Source organism: Acipenser ruthenus, chromosome 21 (genome assembly GCF_902713425.1).
Source record: "Acipenser ruthenus chromosome 21, fAciRut3.2 maternal haplotype, whole genome shotgun sequence".
Lineage (NCBI taxonomy): Eukaryota > Metazoa > Chordata > Actinopteri > Acipenseriformes > Acipenseridae > Acipenser > Acipenser ruthenus.
In genome coordinates this window covers 4,234,577-4,248,540 of record NC_081209.1, presented here as the reverse complement: position 1 = coordinate 4,248,540, position 13,964 = coordinate 4,234,577, and the positions used below count along the sequence as shown (strand labels likewise).

The 13,964-nt window shown below is 41.4% G+C and overlaps 1 protein-coding gene across 2 annotated transcripts in view; it reads right to left on the bottom strand.

The window, feature by feature from the left end:
• LOC131699031 (protein phosphatase Slingshot homolog 1-like) overlaps positions 1–13,324 on the bottom strand; it is a 29,137-nt gene extending 15,813 nt beyond the window's left edge. The window contains exons 1-2 of one of the 2 annotated variants that reach the window (XM_058994414.1): positions 12,735–13,324; positions 6,166–6,203 (exon numbers count right to left, since the gene is read on the bottom strand). In XM_058994414.1, the coding sequence (XP_058850397.1) occupies positions 6,166–6,203; positions 12,735–12,815 (119 nt within the window). In that variant the 5' untranslated portion in view covers positions 12,816–13,324. Of the gene's footprint in view, positions 1–687; positions 1,744–6,165; positions 6,204–12,734 lie in introns of those variants that run through there. The other variant, XM_058994415.1, reaches the window with a different exon arrangement.
• Positions 13,325–13,964: the final 640 nt, after the last annotated feature.

Below are 13,964 nucleotides of genomic sequence, written 5' to 3'. Positions count from 1 at the left end.
TGTCACATTTTTCCATTGGTTAAGTATATGGAAAACTACAAAGTATGTAATTCAATATGTTAATGTAACATTATTCAGCAGGTTTCATTTGACTTTAGGGGGATGCTGAGCTTTTGGCCATAGCTGTACATACATATTAATGCAAGCACTGTATTGTTTTGAAACGAGAACTACAGACAGGCATCTCCACAGGCAGCAGCACTTAACAAGAGCAAGACTGCTCTGGAGAGTCAGCCAGCATTTCCCACTGACTCTAAATCAGCACTGCCTATTTATATCTGTACCGAGTCGCTGCAGCATCAAGAAAAACAACTGAATTAGTTTCAAAGAAGCATTTTATATAACCTAATTACTTATCCTCGGGGGGGGGGAATTATTATAAATTGGAGTCTACATTCATGATAAAATCGTAAGGAAAAATATTGAAAAACAAAAATGCTAAAAAAAAAAAAAAAGAAAAAGAAAAAATAAAGTGAAGATGTTCCAGCCTTATACAGTTCACAAGGGGGGAAATGCTTCAATGAAAAATAAGTGGAATAATTCCTTCCGGATATAGCTTCAAAGTAAGTTAAACGATCAAACATTTTAAACACATAAAACATGCGTTTTATGTACCACTATTCTCTGGAAATCATTGATGGAGTTACTTCGTTTTGCATTGTCAGAGCTACCGCAGCAGGGACTTACATTCGGCAGATCTCGTTCTGGGTCAAGACAGCATTCTCCACGAAACAGGGCAGCATCTTCAGCACGGCGTCTTGCGAGGACTCCACCACCAGATGCATCCTGCTTGCTCACTCACACTCTCCCGTCCCAGTTTAATCAGGGCTAGCCGGACCCCACGGCTGAGGTTTGGAAACCGATTCTAAACAAGTCAGCCGTAGCTAGTGTCTCCTCATCCTCCCCTCTAGAGTGTCTTCAACAGAAACACTGCCACATCGCCCAGGAATTTTACTAGCGTCTCCAGAGGATATTCTTATCAGTCCGAATGGCATAAGCTTCAACTCAAACACCCGTCCCACTTTCAGCTAGTTACGAAACAAAAGAACAAAACTCTTCTTAACTCTTTCTTTCTCTCGCTTACTCTGTTCAAGTGTTTCCTTCCTGCAGCTAACAGATTTTTAAAACCACAACACTCACTTACTACCAATGTGAAACAAACACGTCCAATTTCACCTAACCTCCAGCGCTGCTCAGTTCAAAACGAAATCCCTCAAACTCTGTGTTTCACGATCTCAAAGGTATTTCAGACAGCATGTCATTACAGGTGCAATCTGAGTAAATTGCTCACATGCAACACACAGGCAGTACGACTGCAGGCTAGGCAATGTGCCGGCTTGATCTGGCTCTCCTGGTATTTCTTCTATCGTATTGCCCTCTCAACAGCTCTGACTGCAGCTCAGTAAAAGGATATCACCTTATCTTTCCTCTTAAGACCAGCTAACATTGTCCTCGAATATCATCAGGGCTTACAATACCTCTCCATGTTGGGGAGGGGGGTGGGATTTATATATATAAAAAAAAAAACACCTCTAAAATACAAATGAAGAGGAGCAGCGCTGAGATGGTTTCTTTCTGCGTAACTGCCGGTACTCTGCTCTGTAGCACACTCAGCATGCCTTTCCCTTCTCTCTCTCTCTCTCTCCTGATATAACCTTGTTGAAGGCTGACCAAGGACTAGATAGCTCCAAGGATTGTAAGGAAATTAGATGCAGAGGCAAGGAAGTGAGAGCACACAGCACCCTGCATCCAATGCGGCCAAGGCTGAAGGCACATGTAAACACGCATCCCACTCTAGTAGGGCTGATCTAGGGGGGTTCTCTACTACCATATCCCAGCAAGCAGGGCCGATCAAAGGAGCTCTCCATCAGGGAATTTAGTCTAACAGGGCCCCTCCAAGGGGGCCCTCTACCACTGCATTCCAAACCAGTAGCAGGGTCACTCCAAGGGGGTCTTAGTATCACTGCTTTCTAGGCTCAGGTTAGACACACCAGCTAGTTCACAAGATCTCATGGTTAAGTGCAAAGGCATTGCTAAATAATACATGATTAGGGTCCATCTTGGGGAGATTGGTATTGTGCAAACTGTGCACTAGACCAAAGTGATCCCCTTGCTTGATAAATCAGACCCCAGGGCAGCTTCTGGCCAGCACTTTCCTTTCAATAACTAGCCCTTGATATTTACTGGCATAAAACAAAGTGAATAGTTGTGCAATTGAAACAGTGGTGTTGTGCGTTTGATGTTAGTGATGTATTAATAAATTCCAAATTGTCCTCCTGAATATGAAATTGAATAAATAGCCAGGCTTGCTGTAGCAGCTGTCTCAAGGAGGCAGGCAGGCAGGCAGGCAGGCAAAGAGACTGAATCACACATACAGTCATTTTCTCAGCTTTTATGTTAGCAATGATATTTCAAATTATTAGGGAGACTAACAGGTTCATCTAAATTGACACCCAACACATTGCCATGCAGAACTGTTTTAAATTTTCTACCATGCCTCATTCAAGCTGTTACTGAAGTCTGAGAGCCATTAACATTATGACGATTATTGTGTTTGACCACTTACAGCTCAGACAATACCACCAGAACTGAATTAACTTTGTCTCCTGGCTGAAATCGGACCAGGTCGTCAAAGGTGAAGACCAGCATCCTATACAAAGCTTTTTCCACTTTACCATCACACCTCCTTTTTTTACTGTAACCCTACACTACCCTCTGCACCACCTCCCAGTACAAAATAATAAAGGACTAAAGAGTTTTGCAGCTTCTCCAACACTTATGTCCTTCCTTCCCCAGATCGGTGTCAGATTCAGGTTCCACTGTTCCGGAACTGCCAACGAGAAGGGATGACAAATCTACGGGCTGGTGTCGACGGACAGAAGAAATAATGACATCATGTTCACCCCAGGGCACTTCAGAGCTGGCACCGTACAGGAGAAAGTTGCACAGCCCTATTCTACTTCACTGGTGGGTCTGCCATAGATGTATAGGGTGTTTAGGATGGCTGGGTCAAGATTCACAACTGTTTAGGTCATTCAAATTCACCCCTCTGCCCGGAATGTCCTGCTATGCTACCTCCCCTCGATTGCTGAGCTTGGATTCTAACAGAGGATTTCCTGTCTCCCAGTCCCATGATTACTACATATTCACCCTAACTGCCATACAGCTCTGTTGCATGCCAGGAAATCCAACTAAATCTTTTGAACATCATTGTTTTTTTTTTTGTATTATTTATCCAGCTGTCCAGGATGACAAAAGCACACATTCATAACGTTATGAAAGAGAAATTCTTAATAGAAAGATGAAAATGAAAACAATCCAGTCTGCTACACTGGATCCAATGATTGAAACGTGTATAAATGACTGCACCCTAATCCCTTTGTCTATCAGCAGCACTGTGACGTGACAGCATGCCTGTGACGTGACGGCATGATCAGCCATGTACTGTAGCAGGCGTGCCAGAACAAACACGCAGAGCTTTCCCAATGCATTTTCTTCCTTTTCGCCCGCACTGCCAGGGTATTTGAGGGTCACTGATGACAGGGATGGATAGCGCAGCTTTCTAAGACCAGTGAGCAGAACTTACTATATGGGGTCAGAGTACACCGTGGGGAAAGGACAGTCGGAGATCACGACTCCTCAGTCCATTTAGGCGCCTCAGCACTGGAGAAACGCACCACACTCTTTACATGTGGAAATCCTTTCTAAAAAACGACTTCCAAAGTCTATGTACCTTTAAGAGAAAGAGATCGTAAGGCTGTTTGTTCCTGTTGTATTTGGTTCATTTCATCAGATTTTTAATTGCAGCGTCGATGTTGCATCAACTATAAATCAGAGACTATTTTTAAACAGAAAAAAAAAAACTCCCACCAGAGCATATTTATAATCTGGGCTTCTGATTTTAGGGTTTATCTGATAAAGTCTGATTTGTAAACATGATTACAGTGAAAAACGGGATTGAAATGTATTCTGACAGATCCTTTCATTAGCCATCATAAAGCAGGTATATTTTCTCAATCAACGATCAGGCACAGTTTCATTGATTTTTTATTTGTTATGATTTTCCCATGTGTAAGTGCCGAAATAAAGCCAGATTAAATTGAAAGCAGTAAAAAACAATCAGAGCCCCTCTTTAAAATACAAACCTCTGCAGCAGCACTGAATAAGGATGTGGATCTGGAGATCTGGGTCAAAGTTTAAACATTTTGAAAACGGAGCGTGTGAGTCGACGACAGCGGCTCTGTGGCTCAGCCTGTTTAAAGGTTCAAATGGGCAATAAATAAATAAATCTCCGGACACAGAAAACATCCTGCACAGTGCTCTGCTGCGGGCTGCACACACAGCCGGCGCTATTTATATGTGCTTCCCAGCCAGGCTCGGCCCCTCCTGTAGTGGGTCGGGAGGCCGAGGGCTCCCTGTCTCTTCCCTATTGTGCTCAGCACGCTAAGGCAGGAAGCAGCTCTGCTTGCCAGGGTGTGATTCAGCATCCTGTTTTCAGCAAGAACAAAAGTCAGCAACTTCTACAAGAAAATAAAAGACACAGAGACTAAAAAAAAAGAAGAAATACACCCTTCACGTGACCTCAATTCAGAGACAATAAACAATGGAGGCAGCTTCAATGACTACCTCTGCCCGATCGTTTACTTCAAACGGCCTTCCTAAATCACTGAAAAATCTTTTGGTAAAAAAAAAGTCAAACAAAAGGGAATACTGAGGCTGAAATCCTCTTTCAAAGAGCACTAATGCACCATACTGACCCCAGCGAGGTTCAGACCTTGCCAAGGCAGTAACAAAGATTCATTGTCCGGATTCAAAACGCAGTGTGAATTTAAACAAATAAAAACATGCCTACTTTACTCAGTAACGTCGTTTTGTCTACAGAATCTTGTTGTTTAAAGTTAGGAATGATTACAGTACTTCAGGATTACATGGCCATTTGCAATATTTGGTTGACCGCAGTAATAACAGGTGGCACCAGGTGCTATGCAAAAATGCTTTACACAAGGGGAAAAGGAAACAGCAAAAGATGAACTGGTGTCCTGGAGGCAGCTTATTTCAAATAGTTAAACAAAACAAAACAAACGAAAAAAAAAAATCACAAGAATGCAGATCATCTCTTTCACTCAAATCACCACATTAAAGGTCCTATCTGATAAATTTTATCAAAAGAGGCGAAAGATAAGAAGAGAGATAATAAACCTTCAAGATGAAAAATGCCGTCATGTAGAATCAAAACAGGTACGTGCGCTTCCTTCCTGTGTGCAGAGAGGAGACCTGAAGCACCATCACTCCATCTCTCAGAATCTCAAAGAACAACCATTGCCTGGGATACCATCCACAATGGGGCATCACGGACGTGATGTCACAATCACCCATGTATCTTAGCAACTGTTGTTACAAACCGGTGCACTGGAAACACCAATCTGGAGTTAGTATCATATACCAAGAAACTTCTGCAGTTCTATAAAAAAGAACAAGAAAGAAGTCTGGAGATTTAACCTACCTTCCACAGGCACTGTGAATCAAGGACACAGAACACATCTCCCGGGACAGGGAATCCAGTTTAAGATTTTTATTTTTATCTCCTGGATCGAGGTTGCACAATCGTTATATAGCTAGCTCCTTTACTTTTTAAATTCTGCTCTCAATCTGGGTTGCTTTTTCTGTACTTGCATTTTCAAATGAGTTTTATAGACGCTGTATGTAAAGTGGTGCTCTGTACAAGATCAATTCTGACCAACATCCTCATCCCTTCCCCACAGCTCCCAGTTACCAAGAAAATGTGGCAGTTCAAGGGTTTGGGTACGAGATTAAACATGTTAATGACAACCAGAAAACACAAAAAGGAGAACCATTCAAAGCATCACAAAAGGAAGACTCGTGCAAACTAGAGTAAACACCATCAAAACCTAGTTTTGGCACAGATGTTGTGCAGTGTGTAATGAGACTCAAAGTTTAACAGGTCTGGTACCTGTTAATAGGCTTTTCAATTGATGCACAACATCTGTCTTTATCTTGTAACATGTAATCACTTTGACGGTGGGTAACCACTGTGGTATTAAACAAATAAACCCCAAAACAGCTACAGTGTTAATTACACACAGGAAACAACAGAGCCATGTGTTTGAAGTTCTTGAGCAGCGGAACAGAGACACTGAAACTTACCTCTGGTTTAACCTGCGCTCATCCTCACTCCCAAAATCCTGCAAGACAAAAAATGCAATCAAGTTATTAGTTTAAATTATATATATTATTTTATTTGACTTACTTTTTAATATTAGTAATTAAAAAATGCATAATACAGAGCACATAAAAACCAGCAACTGGTTCCATACACTACTTGAATATTCTTTCATTCGGAATTAGCTTGAAAACAAAAGTATAATTCAGAATCTGCACAATAGAACACGTGTATTTCAGACGTCATTTATGCATTGGTTTCCTTGGTCTGAGTCATTTATAAATTCTGTCGGAAGCGAATTTCTGCAACTGAAAACATTGTGAGCAGTGGTAATAGACATTTAGGAAACTTCCTGCAGAATTGTGCAGTGGTTTTGTGATGAATATTACTGATGAGAGCCTAGATGAGACCATGTATGACCTGTATAAGGTCATAGACAAGTCCAAACTTCAGAGGTCAAAGGGTATCGCATTGACCCGCGGCACAGTATTTTCAAATCAGGTGTTCAACACTGACTACAGACGGAGCCGTTGTCTTTTAATCACCTCCCTTCCCCGCCTTTCAATTTACCAAGGTCTGTGTTCAAATCCTGAAGGAATCACAGTACAATGTAAAGTTACTCTTTGTGTTGGGGCTTATGCAAGCTAGGTAATTGAGTTATCTGGGGTAATGTTGTTTTATCCACAGATTAGAAGAGTAAATGAGAGTTTCAGCTCAGCTTCTGAAACTGGAAACCAGAGAGTATTCTCATAGCTGCAGGCACTCAATCGCACTAGGAGGGCTCGGCACACAACAATTATAATGATCCTCTGGTATGAGAGAAATCCTACCGGCTCGGCTCGTTTGCCACACAGGTTTGTGTTTCAAGAACAGTAAATAAATATGCATCCCAATGAGAAAAGGTGGGCTGTGAACTTTCAGTAGAGTTCCCTAAGGTCCACTGCATCCGCTTTGCACAATGGATAATCACAATGGAAGCAGAAGATGGTCCAAAAAGATCATTTTGGAGCACCTTTAATGGCACAGGCATTGATTAGGCAGTTTGACAGCAGGGTATACGGCCAGGCTGAGGTCCTTCCTCCCACTGCGAAACCTTTTAGGGATGCTTTTGTACTAACTTCGTGCTTTTGAATGATAACATGCACAAAAAGACCAGGCAGTGAACCGGTATCTGAAGGATGAACCGCATGTTTCAAAGATAGAAACAGATACAACTGGCCTCACCCTAACCCCAGTATGAATGGATAAACTCCAAGTATACTGGATGTCTCCACTTTTCTTTAGCCATTTTGTGACGTGTTTAAGTTTGGACTTTGGTCTTTTTAAAGTCCTAGATTTGAATAAATTAAAAGGTCAATAATGTGCCTCTTCTTACTTTAACAGAGCCAGTCATTCAGAAGCAGGCTGTGTTGTGTTGTGCATGGGAGCCTATGTGACACATGTTTGTTGAAACTGTACCATGCCCTGGTATAGCAGGATAACATGAACTGGAATCCTAGTGAAAGCTAATGGCAGACACATTACAACTTCCATTTAATACACTGTGTGTGTGTGTGTATATATATATATATATATATATATATATATATATATATATATATATTGTATAAAGTGGCTTGAGGGGTTTAACAAAGCAGTAAGCAAGGGTTTCATTGGTCATATAACCAACAGCAAACCTTAAGCTTGAGGTAATAAAGTAATTGAAGCCCAGATATTACAAGCCATGTATTGTGATTTATTACAGAAACTTAAATATGAATGGGACTTCTTTTTATGAAAAAGGTTCAGCGAAACTCATATTTTCTGTAAGGCAGTACTGTAAATACAGAAGCTTTTGTTGCATGATGAACAAAAGGTGCCGGTAACAGTACACCACCTGACTGTGAAAGAAGTGTTACGTGTCAAGAGGACATAATGAAACCTGCATGGGCCGAGCGTCAGTCATTTTACTTAAGGGAAGTTTCCATTCCACTTCCCCATTGACAAGGTACAGTGGCAAAGCAAGCCTTGCATCAATGTCAAAACCATATCTCAAATAAGAACTGTTCACGTGAGCCCAAAAAAAAAAATTAAAAAAATTATTTTATATATATATCCTGCTATATGGAATCTTTACTGTACACCCCTATCTTAGAATATTATTTTTGAATCAACACCTTTTTAAATGCTATATAGCTCCAACTAGGGGAGGCCTCGGGTTACTGCGGTTCTTCATGCAGACTTCATGCAATCAGCAGTGTCAATTGTCAAGTGAAGTGCATGCAGATGCCTTTTGGTAATAACTAGTTCCAAACACCTGTTTTTGCTCTCTGCACACGAGCTTATTATTGACTTATACGTGTGGCAAGAGTGACTGGTTAGCTGCTTAGAAACCTGAAGGATGATAAAGCTGCTTAACTAACCTGCTGCATCACTTCAAAAGGGTCTCTATGAGGTGCAATAAATCCTGATTGCCTTTTGCTCCTCCGTGCCCATTTACAAGCACTGCATCATCCCAACCCTCCTGCAGGGTTTCCTGGTGCAGCTCAGACAGGGCTCCAAAGCTCAGCGGATTTCAAATTGTGTGTGAAAAACTGTCAATACGAAAAAAGCTGATCTTCTCTCAAGCCCTTCCCTAAGGCATTCCGTCTGTTTAAATTTAGCAACTGGGACTGTAAAAAAAGTACCAGCGCGTCTGCAGCGAGCAGATTGATACAGCTCTGCTTTAATCGGAAGGGCAAAGGGTAAATGCAAAATCCAAACGCACCCAACAACAACAAAGAGAGCTGTCTGGACATACAAACGTGTTTAAGATCAAGCAGCACGTACTGTATTTGCCCACATTAAAACAGCAGCTTTGTCGCTTTGTATTCTGAAACCATTTGATTTCATTTCTATTGTTTGCTACATCTGTATTTGCATTACTTTCCCGTTCACCTATATTTCCTCTTTACAGTTCCTAATGTTTCTAGAAGAGAGGCAGACACTCAATATAATTTAGACGTGAATAATGAGTGAGGTTGCAAGGAGCGACTAATCTTTTGGAAGTGCAGTTGTCGGATTTGATCGTACAGAACCCAATCCTCATGTGTTTCTGTATCCCAGTGCATTATGTCACTGGTAAGCAGTGATCCTAACAAATGAACAGTAGGTGCAAGTGCGCCCCCTGCTGTTCACAGGCATATCACGTTCCTCTGTATCCCACCACTGTATCAAACCAGAATCGATTTTTAAAATTTGTATTTATTTATTCATTTAATTTATAATTTGGGAATGCCTATTTAAATATCTGCTGTTGATCTTCTTACAATTCCTTTCGTCGTTTTGCATTTTAAATATTTTATATGTCACGTAGCCTTATAAGCGTTCCACGCAAGTTGAAGATCAGACTGCAGTTTATTGCCTGGTCTTGAATTCCAGATCACGTTACACCTAGTGGACACAGACACACACACACACACACACACACACACACACACGCACACACCCCAGATGGCTATCTCTTGGACACAAAGCAGATATAAGTTTACCCTACAAGGCATCTGAACTGATACAGACAAGGCAACACACATAGAACATTTACAAAAGCAAAGACAGATCAATAGGGCATTCACAGAGAGCTGGGTCTAGCTATGTGCACGCATTTAAGAGTGCAAGCAGCAGGTTCAATTAGGATAGCAAGTTGTTTTCTCATCTGTGAATTGACCTCCCCCAACACCAGTTCACATTTAAACTAACCCTGATCCAGTAACGCAAGTGTTCTGATGTCTTTACGAATATATTTGATTTTCATACAAGAACAAGCTTGCTTGAAAGGCACTGTAGCCACCGCTCTCTGCAGATCAATCCAGTTTTAATCGCAGGGAGAAACAGGCCCCTGAGGCTAGCGCTGTTCTGCATCTTTTCTTAGAAACCAGATCCATTAAACCTCAGAGAATTCACTGGGAACAAACATCCTGATTTTAAGAAAAAGATCCATTACCCACAACAACAACTGTGTTGTATTATCTTTACTGTGATGGATAGTAAAAGTCCATTGCCAAATTAGATCAAATTTATCAACACAACATTTCATTTGGGAAGATTTTGTCAGATTTCAATCCTGCAGCTATATAACCATTACAGGCTTGCATGCGCACATCTTCTTCAAGTTTAGGTTTAACCCAAGAATTCAAATACATATTTTAAGACAAAATGTTTTGCCTACACCAAAATCAGACAGCTAGATGTAATTCATCAGTTAATATGTCATGTAGTTATACTAATTGTTGTTTTGTTTTGTTTTTCCCCGCTATGAATTGTGTTCTCGGAAGTTAAATAAATCACTGCACAGAAGCTTTCTGCTACCCACAAGAAAATCAAACAGGAATTTACACAACAGTCAAAATAATGGAACCCCCCAACCTACAGCAGTATGCTTGGGCTCAATGTGGTGCACAGTGTTCATGCGAAAGGCACATTCACAGTGGCTGAGGTAGTCCTTGTCTGCATTACCTCACATCCTGTAAAGGCCATTAATGCATCAACACACACTTACTGTCCTCTTCAAGGGCAATCCCATTGGAGGGTGCTTGCGTGGCTGACCTTTGCATAGAACAGCCTTAACAGGTAAAGAAACTGCTTCCAAATTAAAACCGTTGCTCCTTAAATGTACAGGATTACTGGTTATTTTATTAGAAATTGTAAATGTGAGATTTAGCCCCTGTGTCAGCACAGGGATGGAAATAAGACTCCCATTATTTATTATTATTATTTGTTTATTTAGCAGACGCCTTTATCCAAGGCGACTTACAGAGACTAGGGTGTGTGAACTATGCATCAGATGCTGAGTCACTTACAATTACGTCTCACCCGAAAGACGGAGCACAAGGAGGTTAAGTGACTTGCTCAGGGTCATACAATGAATCAGTGGCTGAGGTGGGATTTGAACCGAGGACTTCCTGGTTACAACCCCTTTTCTTTAATCACTAGACCACACAGCCTCCTTGTACAGCAGTTTCATCGTTTATGTCAGTTTTGGCCGAGCTGGGTGCCTTGGCACACAGAGGACTGTAGTGAGGCTGTAGAGTCCTTTCAGACCAGCTGCAGTATAGCTCCCTGTCTACACACTGTAGAGTGTGCCTGTGCTGGTACTTTACAAAGACAGATTCCAGTTGTGCAACACCACCAGAACACAGCTGCACTACAACACTGCTGATAGCACTGGCTGGACAGTGTGTGTCTACATTACTTGCAGTTAGATTAGCAGCAGCACATGCAGTACTTCCAGATTTTGTATTTCTCTTTTACACAGCGAGTAGGATTGCTAGGCAACCGATTGTGTACTGCACTACCCTAGTGTGGTGTTTCAAAGCAAACCACGAAAAACAATAAACAGTGACTCAATACATTGCAAAATGAGATCCTTATTAAGGGGAAATATACAGAAAGGGGAGCGAGTGTGTGTCATAAGCATGCATGCTGTCTGTACTGTTAGTTACTTCTGTGTCCTAAACCACTAGAAATTTTACCTGACCTCTGCATTATATTATAGGGAACATGTTAATTATTTAATTGCAACACCTTGGGTTGAGGGTGAAAGTATGAGGTTTTGGCACTCAGCTGGCCATTATAAAAACAAGGTTACCTGGCTATAGTATAAGCCTGTTGGTAACATAAACTATGATAATATTACTGCGAGTAAGCATGTAGCCTAGGTAAGCAGCGAGTACACACATGCACCTGCAATGACTGTTGAAACAAACGACCTGGTGCTTCTCATGCGTGTTTCGTTTTGCCTGCTTTCTCTCTATGTAAATATTTGGAAAGCAAAACGGCGGGTGTGCGCTTTTCATCCACAACCGAGGTGGGAACATGGAAATCTCGTTAAACGTGACATTTGCATCATAATGTAAGGCCGATTGATATGAACACCACGTAATATACAATTAAAAACAAAACGTTAATGTGCATGTATACGCTTTTGTTCAAAACAATAAATATGAACCGAAATAGGAAGCATATAATGCTAGTTTATGCATTGTTGTTGTTATTCTAGGTCCTGTGCGGTTCCCAGCACGGTTTCCAGCATAAATCAGACAGCCAGGCCAGAGTTCAGAATCAATAAACCCGACTTTAAGAATCACAACATTTCATTTTTGACGCAACTTCCAATAAATACCCAGTTTATTCTCAAATCACACAGACTGGCATCCCAAATGATCCAAAACGTCATTTTTAATTTTTGTATTTGTAGCAACTAGCAACCCAGTATGGTAACGCGTTCTCTTTTCACCCTATGTTTGTTCTATTAATGTAAATTAGCGGGTTTTAGTATGATTATTTGCCTTAGGCATTTTTTCAATTAACTATATTTCCCTAGCCACTTTAGAAAGTAAATGATTAATAGGACAAAATAATCATGTGTGCTTTAATTGCTGGTAAAAAAAAAAGAAGAAGAAAAACAACATATAATTACAGTACATTCTACTCCCGTGTGTGGGCCTACAGTAGTTACTGCTGCAGATCCCCGGTGTCTCCTGTCCAGCGCTTCCCACCTAACCCTCCCTCCTCCCCCGGTGATTTGTATACTCACCTCCCCCGCGTTGGTGGTAGCGGTGCTAGCTGTTGAAGCAGCGCTGGGGGTGGGTGAGCGCTGCAACGTTACGAGAGCCATGGCTGGGAAGGGCTACTGCGGGGGACTGCCGGGCCGGAGAGAAGCGCTCTGATCCCGGGCAGGAGCCGCCGAGATTGCGCCTTAGTTTTATTTCGCTGGTTGCACAATGATCGCGTTAATAATGTCAGGTTTCTGATTCCGATTAATCCATGATCCACTTTTGACAGTCGGCCGCTTCAGAAAATCCTATGGATTATATAAGGGCTGGTTGTAATTGTGGCATCAAGGCTCAGCAGCATATGATGCACGTTCTTTCTTCCTGCATGTATCACTTGTCAGTTCAATAAGGTTAAAACACACACAAAACACTGCCAACAGGAAATAGGAGGGGCGGACGAGGATGCACAGATACCTCTCTTTACCGATGCTGCTGGTTCTATACGCACTGTAGGTGTATCTGTGTTCTCTGTGTGTGTGTGTAGATTCTGAATATAGGGGTCACTGGTCCAGGTTTAAATTAACCGATGTGACGCAGTTTCTTCCTACAGTGAATGTGCCAGCCAGTCTCAGTTCACATCAGGCTCAGGTCTGCACCAGACTTCCAATAAGACCCTAACAGTAGTGCACTGGCTGGTCTTACGTATAGCAGTGGACTATACCATGCATGCATATTGAACACATACACTTATAATACTATGATGATGCATGTTTACACGCTGTCATTAGACATTGAATTCTGTAATGTTGCAAACCTATTTTTGATCCTAAAATGATGTATTTATTCTCACGGTCCTCCATCTGTAGGCATTTCTATCGAGATGCGTCGCATGCCATTACTGCTGTACCGTGCATTAAAAGAAATAACAGTTTGGCATATTCCTGCATATTTGTAGAATTTAAGGATCTTCCATCTTCCCTCAAACAGATGCAAGGGTTGCGAATATTGACATGTAGTGCCCTTAATAGCATGTATTTTTTTCTCATGTTATATGAGCAAATCTAATAATTTTAGGGAGTGTGTGTCTGTCAACTCTGCAATTTTTTTTAGAACCTCAGAACTTGTGAAATTCTAGAGGTGTCAGTTAATTCAAATTTTATGAGAGAATTCTAGAAATGACCAGGTTATTTAGTAATTTCGTAGGGCATTCTAGAATTTCCAAGTGTCAGTCAGTAAATACACCGATATTACATTCACACCCTGGTTCTGTA